At 41.8% G+C, this 22,020-nt stretch overlaps 1 protein-coding gene across 3 annotated transcripts; it reads left to right on the plus strand.

Annotated features, from left to right (window-relative positions):
* The first annotated feature begins 280 nt into the window (after nt 1–280).
* tmem245 (transmembrane protein 245) lies at nt 281–21,537 on the plus strand. Of its 3 annotated transcripts, none has more exons than XM_047360569.1 (18): nt 281–1,032; nt 4,263–4,380; nt 4,841–4,936; nt 5,500–5,607; nt 6,265–6,444; nt 6,531–6,700; nt 10,447–10,470; nt 12,532–12,636; nt 12,718–12,800; nt 12,897–12,987; nt 13,071–13,169; nt 13,253–13,384; nt 18,072–18,194; nt 18,477–18,622; nt 18,701–18,801; nt 18,881–19,055; nt 20,126–20,320; nt 20,410–21,537. In XM_047360569.1, exons 1-18 carry the CDS (start codon nt 433–435, stop codon nt 20,462–20,464), a joined length of 2,601 nt encoding a protein of 866 aa, XP_047216525.1. In that variant the 5' UTR covers nt 281–432; the 3' UTR covers nt 20,465–21,537. The 3 variants fall into 3 exon arrangements, with proteins under 3 accessions (XP_047216525.1, XP_047216526.1, XP_047216527.1); XM_047360570.1 differs by having other exon boundaries at nt 283–1,032; nt 6,268–6,444; XM_047360571.1 differs by lacking the exon at nt 10,447–10,470 and having other exon boundaries at nt 284–1,032.
* The last annotated feature ends 483 nt before the right edge of the window (nt 21,538–22,020 follow it).

A 22,020-nucleotide genomic window follows, 5' to 3' on the forward strand; every position in this document is an offset into this window, starting at 1 on the left:
CTTATTTTCTCAACCGTTGCCTGTATAGGCGTCCTTTCTGCTCTATTACCGTAATGCATGTTACTTGGTGAAAAACAACCTGCCAACCCATCTTTGAAAGAATTCCTAGTTTATAGCATTTTTGCAACACCTTCGGACAGTGTTCCTTCGTTATAATGAAGTCCATACATTGCTCCTGTTGATTTTATCTAGGGTGGGTGAGTGTTTTTTTTTTTTTTTTTTGTGTAGTATTAGGTAAACTACCAACGCTTTAAATAAAGAGAGACCGACGTATTAAAAAATAAAAAAAGTGCTGAAAAAATGCCAGCGTTTTTCCCCTTCTGAACTACATTTCCCCTGTCCTTGGTGGATCAGTCGCAATTTCTACGTCATATATTTTCCTTCGTCACACGGCAGAGCAGTTGGAAGGTCTACCGGAGCAGCAGCTGTAACATGGCAGATGAAGAGGAGTCGGCGCCGGAGCCCCTCGCTGTCTCTCCGCCGGGCAGCCCTCACACCGGGCGGCCTCTCTCCGTTTCTTTCTCTGACAGCGTTCAGCCGGCCGTCGGGATGATGAGCCAACTGCTAACCCAGCCGTCCTCCTTGAAGTTTGACAAAAACATCAAACAGGCCTTCTACAACACCGGGGCGATGATCTTCGTGGCTATCTGCTGCGGGGCGGCTGTTCTGGTGTACTTCATCTTGGAGGCCTTCCTCCGCCCGCTGCTCTGGGCAGTTCTCTGCGGCACCTTCCTCCACCCTTTCAAGTACTCCCTGGCTCGGCTCGGCCGCTCGTGGCTCAGCGGGCTGCAGGACACCGGGACGCCCATCGTCGTGGGGACCCTGCTGGTGCCCGTGTGGTGCGTCAACTACGGGGTGGAGGCGATAGGCAAGCTGGTGCTAGAGAGGCTCACGGTTCTGCTGGTGATCGGTGCCGGGGCACCGCTGGTTTACTTCCTCTACCTCTTCTGGAGTGTCATCGGTATGCAGGTGATCATCGGACACGTCTGCTGGGTCGTCGGTGTGCTGCTGGACTGTTTCCACGTTGTGTGGGTGAGTGAACCGGGCTAATTCTCCCCGTCAGTTTTTGTTGTCAGTCAGGGTCAAGAAGCTCAGCTGGGTCTGAGGGCTCAAACTATTCCCAGAAATCCATATTTCTCATCTAACTTGGTCAACAAAAACGAAAGAGTGATTAGAAATACTTTAGTTTTCATGATAATAGCCTTACATTTGGGCTTTAGACTACTAAGGTTCAATTATAAAACATCTACACTATAAAAATAAAATTGTGATTTTTAAATTTTTTTTTATTTTTAGTAACATCTAATAATCTTAATTGCATGTTTTAAAACAAAATAGTCAAAGTTAGCTGTTAAAACATTATTCTCTAATTTATTCAATTATTATCAATTATTATTATTATTATTATTATTATACATTAGTCATAGGTCGGTATGGAATTCTTACAGTTTTACTTTACTTACTCACAACTTTCAAGTATAACTGTATAACACTTAAGTGCTTCTATGTAAAACAGAAAAGCAACCAGCTGGCTGACAGTGAGCAGCAACGAGTGAGGGAGGGGCAGCATCGCCTTACTCTATGTGACACACAGCCAGAGAAACTCCGGCACTTTCTCTTCTGTCTCATTAGAAGGAACCTAAACTGCAAGAATGGTATGATGGGACATTTTTGCAGTTTTAAGAGAACCTTAGTATACCTTGAGACTGGTAACCAGCCCTGGTGTATTTCATATACAATAACACTGGTAAGATAAGCTTTCAGCATATACAGTAAATACATTTATACCGTAGATTAACATTTATAGATCAACCAAACTCCAGACTTACGGATTGCCATTAATTACATGATATTATCTTTGATGTTTCAGCATACCAGTTTATTCAGTTAAGCACAGTGCAGAAGTACGTTTCTTGGAAAACATGTGACTTCATTTGGTTGTTGGCTGATCGAATTTCCTTCATTTCCATTGTCTGATTGATCAGTGTATTATTGTTCAGAAACAGCCCTCGAGGATAAACCCTGCCTTGCCACAAACAAATTCAAATTAGACTATATGTGCCTTGATGGACAGCATGTGCTCTTGCTAAAGGCGCTGCTCTGACTATGAGTGTCTGTGTGCTCATGAATAGTGAAACACCAGGGCTGTAAAAAAGTATTTGCCCCCTTGCAAACTTCTTCTGTTTTTGGTTGTTTGTCGCAATTAAATGTTATAGATTTTCAAACAAATCTCAGGATCAGAGAAAGGTAACCCGAGTAGATTCAAAATAAAGCTTTCGTTTATCAGCCTATTCATACTAACCTGGCCCTATGTGGAAAAAGTAGTCGCCCCACCCCACTTTGTTAAATCTTAAATATAAAGAACTCCATCAAAAAACAAAAACAATGAGTTCAATTTCAACAGACATACCCAACCTATTACTCTTAGACCAGTAGAATCAAGAAATCCCTTAAATAGAACCTGTCTGACCACATGAAGTAGTCTAAAACATCTCAAAAGTCACACACTATGCCCCAATTTAAAGAAATTCAAGAACAGATGTGAAACAAAGTCACTTACATCAGTGTTCATGATTCAACAAGAAGAAAGAGACGGGGCAAAAATGGCATCTCTTGAAGAGCTTCCAGCTGATCATGAAGAAGCCAAAAGCTAAAAAATGTAAAATTCCTAAATGAGAATGTCCAGCAATCCGTTCTTGACCGTAAGCTGAAGTGCACTTGTCTTATGCGACAGGACAATTTTTTAAAGCAGCAAGTCTATCTCTGAATGGCTCAAAGAACAAAATTAAGGTCTTGGAGTGGCCTAATCAAAGTCTGGAGCTAAATCTGAGACAGGTATAGAGAGACTCCTGTTGGCCCACCTGAGTAAGCAAACAGTAAACCATCAGGACCCCCTTCAGTTTGCTTATCGCTGTGGAGTTGGAGTTAAAGATGCCATCAAACACCTGCTTCAACAAACCCACTGTCATCTGGACAAAGCCAGCAGCACTGTGAGGATCATGTTCTTTGATTTCTCCAATGCATTTAATACAATCCAACCTGATTTGCTTTGTCAGAAACTCCAGAAGACTCAGGTGGAGGCCTCAACAATCTCCTGGATCAAAGACTACCTGACAAACAGACCACAGTTTGTGAGACTGAAGGGTTGTGAGTCTAACCAGGTAGTCAGCAGCACAGGAGCACCACAGGGAACGGTACTCTCACCATTCCTCTTCACTCTGTACACCTCAGACTTCCAGTACAAGACAGACTCCTGTCAAATACTCGGATGATTCTGCAGTCGTGGGGTGGATCAGAGATGGACAAGAAGCTGAGTACAGGAAGGTGGTGGACCGCTTTGTGGCATGGTGTGGAAACAATCATCTCATGTTGAACGTGACTAAAACAAAGGAGATGATTGTAGATTTTAAGAGAAACAGGAATAAGTCAAAAACTATTTCCATCATGGGAGAAGAAGTGAAGGTGGTGGAGGAGTATAAATACCTCGGTGTTCACCTGGACAACAGACTAGAGTGGAGATGCAACTGTGAAGCCATCTACAAGAAGGGACAGAGCAGACTGTACTTCTTGAGGAAGCTTAGGTCCTTTGGTGTTAGCAGCAAGATGCTGCATATCTTCTATAAGTCTGTTGTGGAAAGTGTGATCTCTTCTACCATCATCTGCTGGGGAAGCAGCATCAGAACCAAGGACTTAAAAAAGCTCAACAAGCTGATAAAGAAGGCTGGCTCTGTTCTGGGGACTCCTCTGGAACCTCTGGAGATCATTGTGCAAAGAAGGATTCTTCATAAAATGAAGAACATTATGGAGAACCCTGAGCATCCTCTTCATGAGACTGTCCTACAGCAACAGAGTGTCTTCAGTCAGAGGCTTCTTCAGATCTGCTGTAAGACAGACAGGAGATCCTTCCTGCCCACAGCCATCAGCATCTACGACGGCTCTTTGAAGAAACCTGCATAATGAGCTACAACAACATTTAATTTCCCTTTGGGATTAATAAAGTATTTTTAAATTTGAATTGAATTGTATGACTTAAAAGGGCTGTTTGTGCTTATAAGCCCCCGAATATGGCTGAATTAAAACATTTCTGCAGAGAAGAGTGGGCTAAAATCCATCCACAGACTGATTGCAGGTTACCTTAAAGGCTTGATGGCAGTCGAACTTTAAACCTTAAACTTATATGAAACAAGAAATCTTAAAATTTCTCTTTTTTTATGTTATTGTGCTATAATATTATGATTTATTATCATTATTGTGCCTCCCAGGTGTGCAGTGTGGTGTTTGGCTACCTGCTGGCCGTCTGTCTCAAGTGGAGTCCTCAAACCGAGCGCTACCTGAGGGCTCTCGCTCTTCCCGTTTGGACTGTACTGCTCTTCTACATCGGTGAGTCTGGACCTGTTCTCTGCATATTTTCACAAACTTTTCTACAAACTGGGGGGGTGCCAGAGGCAGAAGAGAGAAAGAGAGAAGAGGATGTCTTGTCCCCACATGTCCACTGGACTGAGCACGTGCAGAAGTCCAGACGAAGAAATCTGGATGTATATATAGAGCACTTTTAAGGCGTGCCTACAATGCGGAGTTGACCTTCAGACTTAAAAAAAAATATTAAAAGTGACTGCTTTTTAGAAGTTCTAGCAACACAAACAAGGACTATAGTGATGCCAACATGAATTTTATTTTACAAATGGTTTATCTGCTTAAACTGAGCAAAGAACTGTCTCAAAGGTCACCCTTTTTATCAAGATAACGACCGAAACAGTCTGCAACAGTTTAAGAGGAACTGGTTTCTCTGTGTCTGAGGAAGATACAGCATTATCACTCACATTTCTCTATCTGGTTTTAGTCTCTTTGACCGGCTCGTGGAGGGTGCCAGTATTTATGGTGGTGGTGGCGCTCCTCATCGTGGGCTTCCATCAGAAACCCCCTGTCCCAGGAAAAGGTAAAGCCTTGTGGAATCAAATATGTGCCCAGAAAGGAAGGAAGTCATTTTGAATGCGTTAAAACATAGAAAACAGAAAGGGAAAACGTGTTAACAGATGTTCATTAGTCGGGGTATTCCTCATTTTCTGTCTTTTCAACTCACATAAACTCCTTCTTCTTCTCACTTAGCAATCAGTGTAGCATTACGTATTGGAGAAATACATGTGTTCTTTAAATACTTAAAATCAGCTTGTAAATAATGTTGATATCTTTTGGAAAAAGTGTTGTTCACTTGCTTTGATCCGTAACAGTGGAAAACAACCATCCTAAAACAACATTATATGAATTTGTCCTCCCAGTTTGTCAAGCACAGCCAGTACTCAGATTAAGTTACAGCAGCTACATACTTGGCCCATAGCGAGGATAAGTGTGAGCGAATGAAATACGACAGTTTGAACATTAGACTTCAGTGAGGATCGTACGATCCTATTTAAATATACACAAAAATAATCCACAATTTGGTTTTTTAAAGATCTTTGCCTATTTTTGTTCATTTTCAAAGAAACTTTCTCACCCCTTTAGGAGAACTGCCAGGAAAGATGCTCTCATTGGCGGCAAACACGATCTACATGGCCATTTCCTGCAGCAACCTGCAGCCAAAAACTGAGCTCAGAGAGACAACCAGCGCAGGTATGGAAGCTCATCTCTATTCTCTTATACTGGAGTTAAATAATTGGTAGAAGCGCTGGAACTTGTAACTATTGTATAGGAAAATATGTATCCTTGTGTTTTACAGTTGGCAGTATTTGGAGAAGCAACTCTTAAAAGAACGTTTTCTTGGTGATTTAAACTTAGTACAGTTACAGGGCATTACAAAAGTACTCATAACTCTTGAACTTATTTACAGTTTGTCTGGTTACCACCTCAGACTTCAGTGCATTTTATTGGGATTGTGGGTAATACACCACCACAAAGGATATCATGACTCTAAAGTGGAAGGAATTTAGACACAACAGTTTTAGCCATTCTTTTTCACAAAAAAGCTTAAGCTCAGTGTGAGGTTTACTCAGGTTTACTACCAGGATGGTCCTGTATTTCATGTAATCCGTCTCTCCATCAACTCTGACCAGCTTGATGCTGATACCGCAATATTTCATGGTGTTGACGGTGTTTTCAGCAAGACGTGAGGTGTTCGTTTATGCCACCTACTTCCACAAGTTTTCTTTGTCTCTACTTTTTCATTCCACTTTACAGTTATGCACTTCTTTGTGCTGGTCTATCACATAAAATCACAGTAACAAAAGCTAGATGGTTGTGGCTGTCATGTGACAAAATGTGTGCCATCAGTAGATCCCCTGCCCCCCACTCCGGGCTTCTCTCGCCCCTTTAAGGCCGGGCTCCAGCTGAAAGAGAAAAGCAGTCGGAAAGCCAGCGACATCTATTTCATCTTGCTGGTCTGGGCCATCGTGCTGGTCCAGATGTGGCTCAATTTCTGGATCCTACAGCTGCTGCCCATCCCTGTGGCTGGTAACACACAGACTAGACTCATCTAGCATCACTTTCAGACTAAAAATGTCCCCTGTAGTGACATGTTTGCCGCCTTGGTGCTTCAGTTTGGGTGTTGAAGAAGCTGGTTGTCCACTTTGGTGTGAAGAGCTTTGCAGAGCGGACTTTGAGCTCATGGTGGACCGTGTTGGAGAAGTTCGTATGGGAACGTGAGGAGGCCTTGTTGCCCAGACCAATCAAAGGCCTCACTCAGTTCCTGCTCCGCATCGACACTAAGGTAATCCATCCTGGAAGTCTAGTTATTTATTTATTTTTTGCCTTTTTATTTCCAGACTATCTGACATTATCACGCATACACACTGGTATTGTACTGGTATACATTTAGATGTTTCATACTGTTTAATGGCTGTGCTAGGTAACTGCACAAAGATTAAAGTGTAAGTATTCCAACACTCGCTCTAATGTTGGAGCACTATGTCAAAAGTTTCACTAAGCAATTAAGTAAGAACCTCACAATAAGAAAGTGAGCTAAGAGTAATATGTTGGAAATGAATAGATTAATTGTGTCCAAAATTGTGTTCCAAATTTTTCAGAAATGTTTTCAAAATTAAAATCCTCAAAACCCATCAGGCTAATGCAATGCTAGCCAGTCATTCAACAAAGAATCTCACAATTTTACCGTTTATGGTAATGATTTTCTTAGCACTATATACAGGTCCTTCTCAAAATATTAGCATATTGTGATAAAGTTCATTATTTTCCATAATGTCATGATGAAAATTTAACATTCATATATTTTAGATTCATTGCACACTAACTGAAATATTTTAGGTCTTTTATTGTCTTAATACGGATGATTTTGGCATACAGCTCATGAAAACCCAAAATTCCTATCTCACAGAATTAGCATATTTCATCCGACCAATAAAAGAAAAGTGTTTTTAATACAAAAAACGTCAACCTTCAAATAATCATGTACAGTTATGCACTCAATACTTGGTCGGGAATCCTTTTGCAGAAATGACTGCTTCAATGCGGCGTGGCATGGAGGCAATCAGCCTGTGGCACTGCTGAGGTCTTATGGAGGCCCAGGATGCTTCGATAGCGGCCTTTAGCTCATCCAGAGTGTTGGGTCTTGAGTCTCTCAACGTTCTCTTCACAATATCCCACAGATTCTCTATGGGGTTCAGGTCAGGAGAGTTGGCAGACCAATTGAGCACAGTGATACAATGGTCAGTAAACCATTTACCAGTGGTTTTGGCACTGTGAGCAGGTGCCAGGTCGTGCTGAAAAATGAAATCTTCATCTCCATAAAGCTTTTCAGCAGATGGAAGCATGAAGTGCTCCAAAATCTCCTGATAGCTAGCTGCATTGACCCTGCCCTTGATAAAACACAGTGGACCAACACCAGCAGCTGACACGGCAGCCCAGACCATCACTGACTGTGGGTACTTGACACTGGACTTCTGGCATTTTGGCATTTCCTTCTCCCCAGTCTTCCTCCAGACTCTTGCACCTTGATTTCCGAATGACATGCAGAATTTGCTTTCATCCGAAAAAAGTACTTTGGACCACTGAGCAACAGTCCAGTGCTGCTTCTCTGTAGCCCAGGTCAGGCGCTTCTGCCGCTGTTTCTGGTTCAAAAGTGGCTTGACCTGGGGAATGCGGCATCTGTAGCCCATTTCCTGCACACGCCTGTGCACGGTGGCTCTGGATGTTTCTACTCCAGACTCAGTCCACTGCTTCCGCAGGTCCCCCAAGGTCTGGAATCGGCCCTTCTCCACAATCTTCGTCAGGGTCCGGTCACCTCTTCTCGTTGTGCAGCGTTTTCTGCCACACTTTTTCCTTCCCACAGACTTCCCACTGAGGTGCCTTGATACAGCACTCTGGGAACAGCCTATTCGTTCAGAAATGTCTTTCTGTGTCTTACCCTCTTGCTTGAGGGTGTCAATAGTGGCCTTCTGGACAGCAGTCAGGTCGGCAGTCTTACCCATGATTGGGATTTTGAGTGATGAACCAGGCTGGGAGTTTTAAAGGCCTCAGGAATCTTTGCAGGTGTTTAGAGTTAACTCGTTGATTCAGATGATTAGGTTCATAGCTCGTTTAGAGACCCTTTTAATGATATGCTAATTGTGTGAGATATGAATTTTGGGTTTTCATGAGCTGTATGCCAAAATCATCCATATTAAGACAATAAAAGACCTGAAATATTTCAGTTAGAGTGCAATGAATATAAAATATATGAATGTTAAATTTTCATCATGACATTATGGAAAATAATTAACTTTATCACAATATGCTAATATTTTGAGAAGGACCTGTATGATCATCCCCTGTCTAAAAGTCTAAAATCTGAGTAGTGTAATAATCCAGACGTTGATTCACAGAAAACATATACAACATGTAACATTTGTAAATTTATTTTAGAAGAATTTAACAGGAATCTGCTGACCAGTCCAATAATTAATTAAAATCATTGTCCTGTCTATGCTCAAAAACTCTGTAGCTTTAAGGAACAGCAAAATAACAGACTACATTTCATCAGTTTAAACCTTCTCAAAGTGACAGCGACAGATATTAACCAATGTTTTTTTCAGGACAGCCTTTTGTTCCCTAACATCGATCTGACTCCACACATACAGCTACAGGCTTGTGCAAAAGTGCGTGCGGGTCCTGTGCATGTTTTCATGCTGAGCAGTTTTCTGAAATATTAGACTAACGTTAGCATAACATGTTCCTTGTTTTTGTTTTTTTGTTTTTTGGTATTACAACAAGGCTTCAGCTGATTATAGATCTATTAGGTTTCAGGTAATCATGTGGGGACCAAACTTAGAAAGTTGATTTGCTGATTCATCCGCTTAGTGCTGTGCACGTCAGTAAGTTTGTTGACTAGCATTTCAGCTGCTCTCTGTGCAACTTTTCCTCACATTGACCACTACATGTGTACCGGAGCACAAAGCAGGAAACTGCAGCAGCCATTTCAGTCTTGTTTTTACTTTGAAAACCATTCTAAAGGGTTAAAGAGACTGATATGATCAGTATGAACCCATATTTGTTAAAGAAACAAAATATTTCTTTTCAAGGCCGTGATTTAAAAACCTGGTCAAGCAAATAGGAGCCACCTGACCCTATGGTGTTACAGCAGCCACAGAATCACAGACAGAACCCCAACATGGAGAGTTGAGTTCAGTCAGGGGACTGTGATTTGATGAAATAAGGACATCCACAGAAAGTAGACTTGAGTTAGATTATTTTTTTAACCAGGTTGACCCAAAACCCTGGGTAATGACCATTGATATTCCTCTTTAATTCAGCCAGTTTCACATTCAGGGTTCACAAATGAGTTAACTTGGATCCAAAATGTGTTGCGTCACTTTTGTAATGTGTCAGGATTATACTAGGAATACTTATCTTCATAGATAATCTCTGCCGAGCTTTGCAGCCATTGAGATTTGCTGTTACGAGTCAGTTCCAAACTCTCACCAGAGCTACTTCCAGCAACAGCTGGTGTGGAAAGTTTTAATAAACCAACGGTGGATGAACCACCCAGCACCAACTGGAGAAGATAGTGAAGTTACACCTAAAAATAGAGCTAAATGGGGAGCGGAAATGACCAGACACCGGGTTTAAAATCAGATTTTCATGTTTGGTGGTTGTTTTCTTTCCCCTGACAGACTTAATGGTATTAATGGTAATATTTGGTGTCTTTTACAGCATTAACAACTGAGCAAATTCTAGAAATGGATTGCACCAACAAAGTGTATCCTGTAGACGTCCTCATAGTTGACACTTATTTAAAAACTTTTCTCTGAAGCTGGATGCAGTTGTATGTCTGCACCCTTCCCTCAGACCACTGCACCCCCTCTGTACCGGCTATAATAAGATCCTGCCTGCTGCAGTGTCTCCATTCACTGCTGGTGCCCAAACAAAGGATGTCTTGTTGTCTTATTGGGGGGCGGGGTGGCAGGCATGTGGCACTCTCCAATAACAATCTTCCCAATGTCTCTTTGTCTTCTCCACAAGCTCTGGCATTGGCTTAACAAGCAGGTAATAAGTGCTTATGTGTGAGAGAACACGAGAGTACATGTCTACATGAAGTCGTGAGCACACCTGTTAGCTGCTTGGACTGGCTTTTTTTATTCTGCTCCATCCATTGTCATCTCCCTCTCATCTTTGTGGTCTTGCTGCTTTCCTGCTTCCTATTTTGTTTTTATTTTTGCAGGAAGCTGCAGTGGGGAGGAGGAGGTGATCCATATTGCCTCCCCTCCTCCCCCCTCTACTTCACCCTTCTACAACCCCCATATGTATCTTCCCTGCTTTGATCCAGCTGGCAGATTTGTTTTGAGACAGTGTGAGCTGCATGGAGAGATGATATAAAGAGAGCAGCGAAGAGTGGGAGGAGAGGAGTGTTTTTGATCTGCAGGTTCAGAGAACAGATGTTTTAATCATTATGAAGCTTCACTCTGAGAGGTTTTATGAGAGCTTACGCATGGAAGCACCTACAGTACGTTGTACGGTGGCCATAAGCACCAGTTACCATCAGAATCTATTTGTTTTTAAGTAAGATGTAAAGGGGTTTTGTAAGTGACTGTAAATGTTTCTGATTTGACCTACAGGAATGTGGGTTAATTTTTAAAACATGCTTTAGTTACGTTTAAATTATGGCGTTTGGTAGAAGGGCTAATAATAATTGCGTGATTTGGCTTAAAACAAAAATGTTGAAGGTGGCATTTTTTTTCCCTCATTAAATAAATGTGATCTGATTTTAAAAAAATGTTTCTACATTGCTTAGTGCGAGATTATGCTACAGAAATAAAGGATGCATTTATCTTTACCATGGAAGCTAAGATAAGTGAAGGGCACAGTAATGACTTTTTTTGTTTTTTGGCAATTAGTAATTCTTTAATTGATTTCAGGTGAAAAAGTATTTATTTAAATGACCAGTTTCTGTTGAGAAAAATACAATTTTACGTTGGTACTCAAGTGTTTCTGATTGTGGTCCAGTTAAAAATGTGTTATTGGTCTCATCTCATGTATCCTGAGTCAGATCCTTATTAAGGAGGACACTTATTCTGAATACAGAATCATTGCATTTATATGTGAGAGAATATATAGAGAATTGGCATTCATTTTGCTCAGAGGAATTCTAATAGAGATTACATCTATAACTGAATTCTAATAGTGTACCAATGTTATATCGCTGGGGACTTCATTTACAGCTTTAATCCTTATTCCTCTGTGGTGATTTGATGTTTTTTTTTGAGTTACTGCGTTTAATTCTCCTCAGTTGGAAAAGATGACTCTAAATCTGCAGCTCTAATGAGGTAGCTCCTGTACTGACTGCCACATCATTAACTTTCATGTAATATCAACACACTGATGCATAAGGACATCAGCTAACACAGCTTTCTCCAATCATTTGCTGTGGACTCCAGTAACTTTAATACTTTCTGAAAGGGAAAATCTGACCATTGGTGGAAACACTGAGAAACCTGAGTTAAGAACCCAAATCAATCCACCAGCCCTTTAGTTTGAAGTATGCTTTAACTCATATGTGTTGTGATGTATATTTGGGATGTAAAATGGAGAGATCAACAGGACAGTAACATTTCAAGAATTGCTTTTCTTCTCCCTGAGCGATTTAATTTCAGTGTCTCTCCACAGTCGGGATGCTTCCATATTAAGCTCAAAATTATTCTGGACTAAAGTCACAGCTATTTACTATCCACCAAATCAGATTTAAAAGTATAATTGGTTTCATTTTTTCCTGATAAAATGTGGTTGAGCCAAATTGTTTTTAAAACGGCAGCAATGACCAGAATCTGCTTTCATAAGCCCACATTCTGAGTTCAGTAGCCAAGTACAAGAACATGCATGCATGTGTACAGCCCTGCCTACTGGAGGTTTAATAAATCAGCCACCTTTTATCTTTGGGCTCAAGGGAGACTCCTTGAAAACCAAAATAAGGGTTTCCTCTCGGGAGGGAGGTTCACAGGTTTCTCCATGTGTCTGATCATTGTGGTTTTGAACTCTTGCAGAACTGTCCTAAAGTCTCTTTTCTGCTTCTTCATTTCCACCCTGTTTGTCTCCTTTTCCAAATGCACTCAGATGATAGTGTGGTTGGAGCGATCGCTGGATAAAATCATCAGCATCTTCATCATCTTCCTCCTGGTCACAGGCACCCTGCTCATGGCTCTTCTGCTCACTGCTATGGTCAGTTGTTGTCCTTTATTTACCTCTCATGCTATTACATCACCTTTAACCTGGATACAAAAACAGCTGCCTACTCTTTAGGTTCATCAAGAAAGCGCTCACATCATCGAGATAACCAGTAACCTCATCAACGAGACTCTTTCCAGTCACCCAGAATGGGCCAAGTAGGACAGTTTTTATTTGTCCATCTTCAACATATGTATTTTCTCTCCATGTCTATTCATTTATTGATTTTTTTTTTTTCATGCGTCCTCCTCTAGTTGGCTTCCAGAAGCTCGTGTCGTGCAGAAAGCTCTGAATTCAGCTGCTACTAATGTTTATCAGCATGGGAGGGAATGGATAACACAGAAGGTTAGCGATTTATTTTATGCTAAATGTTAAGAAGTGAAGTTTGACAGACTGGAGCTCAAAGAGAACTTTGACTTCATGTGTAGCTTCATAAGATGTTGGGAGATAAGGTGAACAACACAGCGGTGATCGAGAAGCAGGTTTTGGAGCTTTGGGACCGACTGTACCATTCCTGGTTTGTGAAGGTGCGTGGCTCTAGCCGCTTCCCAGACTGTAGTTCTGCATATGTCTGATTTGTACATAAAATATTTTCCTCACATTGCTGCAGAATGTGACTAGCTCTGGGCGCCACCGTGGGTACAAGATGATGGGCCACAGGCAGAACAGCTGGTTAGGGGACATCCTGGACTGGAAGGACATCGCCTCTTTCCTGCAGGAGAACATCGACACTCTGCTGTCTGTAAGTAGACAATTTGTCTGTTGGCAACATGGTTATTATTTATAAAACTCTTTTCAAATCAATTCATCCTTTACTTTAATAATAATTAGTAGAAATCCAACCTTCAGGTTAATTCCATTTAATCAGTGGGGAAAAAAATAGTTACCATCATCAACTAACTACAGGTCCTTCTCAAAATATTAGCATATTGTGATAAAGTTAATTATTTTCCATAATGTCATGATGAAAATGTAACATTCATATATTTTAGATTCATTGCACACTAACTGAAATATTTCAGGTCTTTTATTGTCTTAATATGGATGATTTTGGCATACAGCTCATGAAAACCCAAAATTCCTATCTCACAAAATTAGCATATCATTAAAAGGGTCTCTAAACGAGCTATGAACCTAATCATCTGAATCAACGAGTTAACTCTAAACACCTGCAAAAGATTCCTGAGGCCTTTAAAACTCCCAGCCTGGTTCATCACTCAAAACCCCAATCATGGGTAAGACTGCCGACCTGACTGCTGTCCAGAAGGCCACTATTGACACCCTCAAGCAAGAGGGTAAGACACAGGAAGAAATTTCTGAACGAATAGGCTGTTCCCAGAGTGCTGTATCAAGGCACCTCTGTGGGAAGTCTGTGGGAAGGAAAAAGTGTGGCAGAAAACGCTGCACAACGAGAAGAGGTGACCGGACCCTGAGGAAGATTGTGGAGAAGGGCCGATTCCAGACCTTGGGGGACATGCGGAAGCAGTGGACTGAGTCTGGAGTAGAAACATCCAGAGCCACCGTGCACAGGCGTGTGCAGGAAATGGGCTACAGGTGCCGCATTCCCCAGGTCAAGCCACTTTTGAACCAGAAACAGCGGAAGAAGCGCCTGACCTGGGCTACAGAGAAGCAGCACTGGACTGTTGCTCAGTGGTCCAAAGTACTTTTTTTGGATGAAAGCAAATTCTGCATGTCATTCGGAAATCAAGGTGCCAGAGTCTGGAGGAAGACTGGGGAGAAGGAAATGCCAAAATGCCAGAAGTCCAGTGTCAAGTACCCACAGTCAGTGATGGTCTGGGGTGCCGTGTCAGCTGCTGGTGTTGGTCCACTGTGTTTTATCAAGGGCAGGGTCAATGCAGCTAGCTATCAGGAGATTTTGGAGCACTTCATGCTTCCATCTGCTGAAAAGCTTTATGGAGATGAAGATTTCATTTTTCAGCACAACCTGGCACCTGCTCACAGTGCCAAAACCACTGGTAAATGGTTTACTGACCATGGTATCACTGTGCTCAATTGGCCTGCCAACTCTCCTGACCTGAACCCCATAGAGAATCTGTGGGATATTGTGAAGAGAACATTGAGAGACTCAAGACCCAACACTCTGGATGAGCTAAAGGCCGCTATCGAAGCATCCTGGGCCCCCACAAGACCTCAGCAGTGCCACAGGCTGATTGCCTCCATGCCACGCCGCATTGAAGCAGTCATTTCTGCAAAAGGATTCCCGACCAAGTATTGAGTGCATAACTGTACATGATTATTTGAAGGTTGACGTTTTTTTGTTTTAAAAACACTTTTCTTTTATTGGTCGGATGAAATATGCTAATTTTGTGAGATAGGAATTTTGGGTTTTCATGAGCTGTATGCCAAAATCATCCATATTAAGACAATAAAAGACCTGAAATATTTCAGTTAGTGTGCAACGCATCTAAAATATATGAATGTTAAATTTTCATCATGACATTATGGAAAATAATTAACTTTATCACAATATGCTAATATTTTGAGAAGGACCTGTATACTTTAAGCTAATTAAGAGTTTCTAAAAACTTCTGATCAGTAATCAATGACGAGAAACAAAGGCCGATTTCCTTTACCTATAAGAGTTCTGTGTCTATTTTGCTAAGACAGAGTAAGGAGGATGGTAAAAAGTGCATCAAAGAGTCTCCATGACGACCATTAGAAACTATTTACATGCCAACTGGTTGTTTGGGAGTCATGAGAGAAGCACGTGGGCTTGGCTGAACACTTAAACTGGCATCTTTGGTCACATTTTTGGCAGCAAACACTCCTAGTGGATCTGGTGTGAAAGAAAGGATAAATATAAAGCAATAGCAACTCATGCCCTCGGTTGAGCTTGGAGTAGGATCTATGATGCTGTGGGCCTGTCTCTATACCAGTGGTCCTGTGAACCTTGTTGGAGTGCATCGCATCATTAAATCTCAAAAACATGTGGTGCCCTATGCTAAAAATCTGACCAAATTCACACCGATGTGTTCATACCGACACAAATCAGTTTTTTCCAAAGTCATTCAATTCAATTCAATTCAAAAATACTTTATTAATCCCAAAGGGAAATTAAATGTTGTTATAGCTCATATTATGAAGGTTTCCTCAAAGAGCCGTTGTAGATGCTGATGGCTGTGGGCAGGAAGGATCTCCTGTAGCGCTCCGTCTTACAGCAGATCTGAAGAAGCCTCTGACTGAAGACACTCTGTTGTTGTAGGACAGTCTCATGAAGAGGATGCTCAGGTTTCTCCATAATGTTCTTCATTTTATAAAGAATCTTTCTTTCCACAATGATCTCCAGAGGTTCCAGAGGAGTCCCCAGAACAGAGCCAGCCTTCTTTATCAGCTTGTTGAGCTTTTTTAAGTCCCTGGTTCTGATGCTGCTTCCCCAGCAGATGATGGTAGAAGAGATCACACTTCCACAACAGACTTATAGAAGATATGCAGCATCTTGCTGCAAACACCAAAGGACCTAAGCTTCCTCAAGAAGTACAGTCTGCTCTGTCCCTTCTTGTAGATGGCTTCACAGTTGCATCTCCACTCTAGTCTGTTGTCCAGGTGAACACCGAGGTATTTATACTCCTCACCACCTCCACTTCTTCTCCCATGATAGAAATAGTGTTTGACTTATTCCTGTTTCTCTTAAAATCTACAATCATCTCCTTTGTTTTAGTCACGTTCAAAATGAGATGATTGTTTCCACACCATGCCACAAAGAGGTCCACCACCTTCCTGTACTCAGCTTCATGTCCATCTCTGATCCACCCCACGACTGCAGAATCATCCGAGTATTTCTGCAGATGACAGGAGTCTGTCTTGTACTGGAAGTCTGAGGTGTACAGAGTGAAAAGGAATGGTGAGAGTACAGTCCCCTGTGGTGCTCCTGTGCTGCTGACTACCTGGTTAGACTCACAACCCTTCAGTCTCACAAACTGTGGTCTGTTTGTCAGGTAGTCTTTGATCCAGGAGATTGTTGAGGCCTCCACCTGAGTCTTCTGGAGTTTCTGACAAAGCAAATCAGGTTGGATTGTATTAAATGCACTCGAGAAATCAAAGAACATGATCCTCACAGTGCTGCTGGCTTTGTTCAGATGACAGTGGGTTTGTCGAAGCAGGTGTATGATGGCATCTTCAACTCCAACTCCACAGCGATAAGCAAACTGAAGGGGGTCCTGATGGTTTACCGTTTGCTTACTCAGGTGGGCCAACAGGAGTCTCTCTAGGACCTTCATGATGTGAGATGTCAGGGCAACAGGTCTATAGTCATTGAGAACTGATGGGTGAGTTTTCTTTGGTACCAGATCAAGAAAGGAGGTCTTCCACAACGCCGGAAACTTCTTCTGGGCCAGGCTAAGGTTGAAGAGGTGCTGCAGAATCCCACAGAGCTGCTCTGCACAGGCCTTCAGGACTCTAGGGCTGACATGATCTGGACCTGCAGCCTTATTCCTATTCAGTCTCTCCAGTTGTCTCTTCACCTGACTTCTTGAGACACACAGGTGGAAGGGGGAAACAAAGGAAGTATCATCATCTTCTGATATGGTTGAAGACAAACATGTAGAAGCAGAAGGGTCTAGGTGGAAGATAAAAAATGTGAGGTGTTACTGGACAGCTGTGGGTCAAAGGAGGATGGGATGTCTGTTTGGCTGTGAGCAGGAGAGGAGGATGCGACGCTTGTTTCTGAACTGAAACTGATCTGTTTCATAACCCTCCCAGACCTAAATCTTAAAGAAAACGGGGCGAGTTAAAGAGAGGAATAGTCAAAATCCTTCTCTCTGTATGCGCCAACCATGTGAAATGTTGGGCAGAACAGAAGCCGTCTTTGTGATAAAAGAAAGTTTTGCAGTGTATTGACAGCAATAATTGTGTCACCAGTGATGTTGTTAAAGACAAATATTTCTTGATAATTGAATGTGTTCCCCCACTGATTAAATTTTCTCAAAATAAAATAATTTTTTTTCCCAGAGATACACTCCTGCAATAATCTGTCTGAAGAATTCCAACACATTTTAACCGCGTTGCCAGCAAATACGGCCGCATCTATACATCTCTTCACCTCCTGTTTTTAAACCGTCTGTTTTTCTTCACTTTTCCTTGTGTATTGTCTTAGTCTCTACCTTTGCCTTACATTGTTAAGCACTTTTAAGCATATTTTTAAATGTGTTTTTATAAATAGAATTTGACTTGACTTGAACATGAAATGAACATGTGGAAAAGCCCTTTATGTCTACTGTTAGGTACAGGGGAGGATCTGTGATGCTGAGGGCCTGTTTCTCTTCCAAAAGCCCTTGCAATCTTCTTAGAGTACCTAACAAAATGAAATACCAAGGAATTTTATTAAAAAGTTTTACTTTAACTGTGGTTATTTGGAAACACGGTTTCCCTCTGGACGTTGGCATGTTTACCTTGTTGTTGTTGTTTTGTAGATCTTGGAGTCTCTGTGGGTAGTGATGAGCAGGAATGTTGGCCTCCTCATCTCCACCACCACCACTCTCCTTACCGTGTTGTTCCACAGCGGCACGGCGCTGCTCAACTTTGCGCTGAGTCTGGTATGAATCACTGAGTGAACTAGCTCCAAAAGGCATAGGGAAGCTGTTTCTTTGATTTACTGCCAGCGTTGGGTAGATGAAAGATGTTAGCTTACAGCTTGCCAAAACCTTTTCTGAAAGATTTAAAATGAAAAGGCATAATATTGATAAAGGTATTTGCAACAGAATTTAAAGTTTTAAGCTAATTAACAGTTTTTTAAATTCTGCCCTGGTGAGGATAGTGAAAATGTGACTCCTGTCCGGCCCTAAATGTGCTGCTTTGTGTTCGCCCCTGACATGCAGGTCATTTTCCTCACCACTCTGTTCTATCTGCTGAGCTCCAGCGGTGAGTACTACAAACCCGTCAAATGGGTCATCAACCTGACGCCCCTCTCCCAGCCTGGACCCTCCTCCAACATCATCGGCCAGTCTGTGGAGGAAGCCATCAGGTAATCACATGCGTTGCGGCTGCAACATGAAAACAAAATATACGATTGCTGATGACTGTTGATTTGTTTGCTTTCAAGAGGGGTGTTTGACGCCTCCCTAAAAATGGCAGGCTTCTACGGCCTCTACACTTGGCTCACCCACACCATCTTTGGCATCAACATCATCTTCATTCCTTCTGGTGGGTCTGTGTGTTTTGGGCAGATTGCTGTGTTATTAAACCCTTGGTGCTGAATTGCTCATTCTTTCCTGGCCTGAAGCTCTGGCTGCCATCCTGGGTGCTGTGCCGTTCCTGGGGACCTACTGGGCGGCGGTGCCGGCCGTGTGCGACCTGTGGCTGGCACAGGGGGAAGGTGTCAAGGCCGTGCTGCTGCTCATCTGCCATCTGCTCCCGACATATTTCGTGGACACAGCCATCTATTCTGATATATCAGGGTATGTATGCATTCAATTTGATAAACAAATTTTAGGAAGCTGCCTCTGACGTTTTGTAATGTCTCCAGACCTTGTCACATTACAGACCCAAGCTTTCATGGGTTTTTATTGAGATGTTATGTGACATTCATTAATACCCTTCAATAAATGAATCTGTAATCGCGTTATTTAAAATAAATTCATTGATTTAAATCTTTACTTCACTAAATTAAAATTGAATTAATTTACTTTGAAAATGTCATTCACTATGTAAAATATGTAGATGTGGGAAAACGCAGACCGAGGTAACACCTGCAGCACGCTACGCTAATTTGGTATCTTTAGCTATTAGCTACAGGTAGCATAATTATTAGTCCATAATTTGTTTATATGACGCTTCTTATAAAAGGTAATTTGACTTGGTGACTGACATCCACCGAGCCATTGAACGCTGCACTGCTCCAGCTCAAAATGCCGTAAAGAAGGTCTAACCTGCTGTGAAAGGTGAATTGCCACAAAAATAACTGAGTTATAGAAGGGAAAATGAATTTTTAATACATCGAAGCAAATTAGTTCAGTTTCAAACTATTAAATTCAGTTTTAGTTTAGTGAAATGTATTTTCAAACCAATGCATTTAAACAAATTACACGAATACAGATTCAGTCTGAGCAGTTTAAATTCAGTTTCTTATGGCACAAGTTTCTGCCCATAATAAAACAATATTGCAAGCTTTGCACATCTCACAAAGCTGTGATCAATCCATCATCTGAAAATGGAAAGAATGTGACACAACTGCAGACCTGCCAAAAAAAAGGCTGTCCACCTAAACCGACAGGCCACGCAAAGAGAACATTAATCAGAGAAATAGCCAAGAGGTCTATGGTAACTCTGGAGGAGTTCTCCCAACCACAGCTCTGTTGGGTGGATCTGTAGAAAGTATGCAGGAGCCCATCTGTAACTGGAGTGTTATATTAAAAATCATTGGAATACAACACAAACATTGCCTCTCTACATTGTTTAAGTTTGAAATAAAACATTTAGCATTCTTCCCCTTCATACAGTTGTGCTAACCATTGGTTGTTTTTCTCAGGGGGGGACATCCGTACCTCACAGGTCTGGCAGTTGCAGGTGGAGCGTACTATCTTGGCCTAGAGGGGGCGATCATTGGGCCCATCCTCCTCTGCATCCTGGTGGTGGCAGCAAACATCTACAGCGCCATGCTGATGAGTCCCAGCTCTGCACTCCCCACACCAGTTCAGCCAAATTGGCCCACACACACAATGAGGTACACATACTTTTACAGCTGATTAAATCTCTAAACTGTTCCAGTTTAACCAGTGCTTCATTCACTGTCCTCTTGTGTTTTACTGGTAGGGCCTTCGCAGAGTCCACTCCCTCTGTGCTGAAGAAGACCACTGAGTCCAAGTAAGAAGGTGCACCCCTGCAGAATATCATATGGCTTCAGGGAATCGCTTCCTGCCTCAGAGCTCCTCTGAAAGCTGGCAGGCTCCGCGGGCTCGACTCGGACCAAGAAGAGAGGGAGACACAGTGATTCCTGGTGCTTCCCAGAGCGAGCTGATTCTCAATAAGCAAACTGATCCCAAACCCAGACTAATGCCAGCACACTGGGTTTCTGATATTGTACGACAGAGAGCTTGATGCTAATCCATCATCTTTCTGAATTCAGTGCCTAATTTATTTTGTGATATTGGAAAAAAAAAAGCCTGAAATCCTTTGGTGGTTACTTGTTAGATGATCTATTTTGTCTACAAAGCCCCAGATGTCTGCACTCCCTGGCTTCATTGAAGCTGCTAACCTGTTTGTGGTTGAGCAGCGTTTGTACTCCCTACCTCCCTTTAACAGAGGTCCAACCAGGACCCAGAAGATGAGCTTTTATGTTTTTTTTCTTCCTACTTCATTGATACCGGAGCTATAAAAGACTGGCGGTCCAGGCTCAGTCTGCGCCGTTGAATTTCTTTTAAACTTTACGGTTGATTCAAAGGTAAATGTCTCTGGTTCAGACTGACGATGACTACTTAAGTGATTACATGTCCTATTTTCACACTCTATACATCACAAGAAAGTAGGTTAACATGTTTTATTTATTCATGTGAAGCTTTAATGTTTCCAGCACATGCATGACCACACTGACGGACACCCACCTTCATCGCACCTTAATCTCCACACACATTACCGTTGTTAGGTTTTAACAACGTTGTCACGTTTTGCATTTCAGACACTTTACTATGAATATAAGCACTTTGAATAAAGTTGTTTTACGTCATGTGAAGCTTTAATGAGCAGGCAGTACAGATGTGTTCAGTTTGTACAGTGATGTTAAACACTGATCATTCAGCTAATGTGTTAGCTGTCTGAGGGTGGGGAGATGTTGGAGCGAAACCAATGAGCACAGAGTTTAACCCAGACACTTTATTTTTTCTTTGCTACAGTTGCTGTGTTTTTTATTGATAAATATGCACTGAATAAACTGAATATAAACCACTGCTGCTTTGCAGTGTCTCGTTTGTTTCAAGAAGGAAACCTTTGCATGTCGCTTTGGACTTTAAAACATTGTCTAATTGGATATTGTTGTTTTATTTACAATAATTGACTCGGTTCTTAATCCTCTACAAACTGTTTGCATTGCTCCCTCTGTTCTTTGTGAAAACTTTCACTTTTTCATAGATAAAATCAGAACTATTAGAGACCATATTTTGCCTTCTGCCCATGATCCTTCTATTTATGTTCCTGCTTGTGCTATGTTTGTCAGGTTTGAACCTGTGACTGTCTTCTCTTCAGCAGATTATCTCTCACCTGAAGCCTTCTGGTTCTAATGATGCTGTCCCTCCTCGACTTTTTAATGAGGTTTTCCCCACCATAGGACAATTTTGTCTTGAACCTATTAATAGTAGTCTGTCCTCTGGTGTGGTTCCTGATCATTTTAAACATGCAGTGGTGCAACCTCTTATTAAAAAACCTGGACTA

Source organism: Girardinichthys multiradiatus, chromosome 3 (assembly GCF_021462225.1).
Source record: "Girardinichthys multiradiatus isolate DD_20200921_A chromosome 3, DD_fGirMul_XY1, whole genome shotgun sequence".
NCBI lineage: Eukaryota > Metazoa > Chordata > Actinopteri > Cyprinodontiformes > Goodeidae > Girardinichthys > Girardinichthys multiradiatus.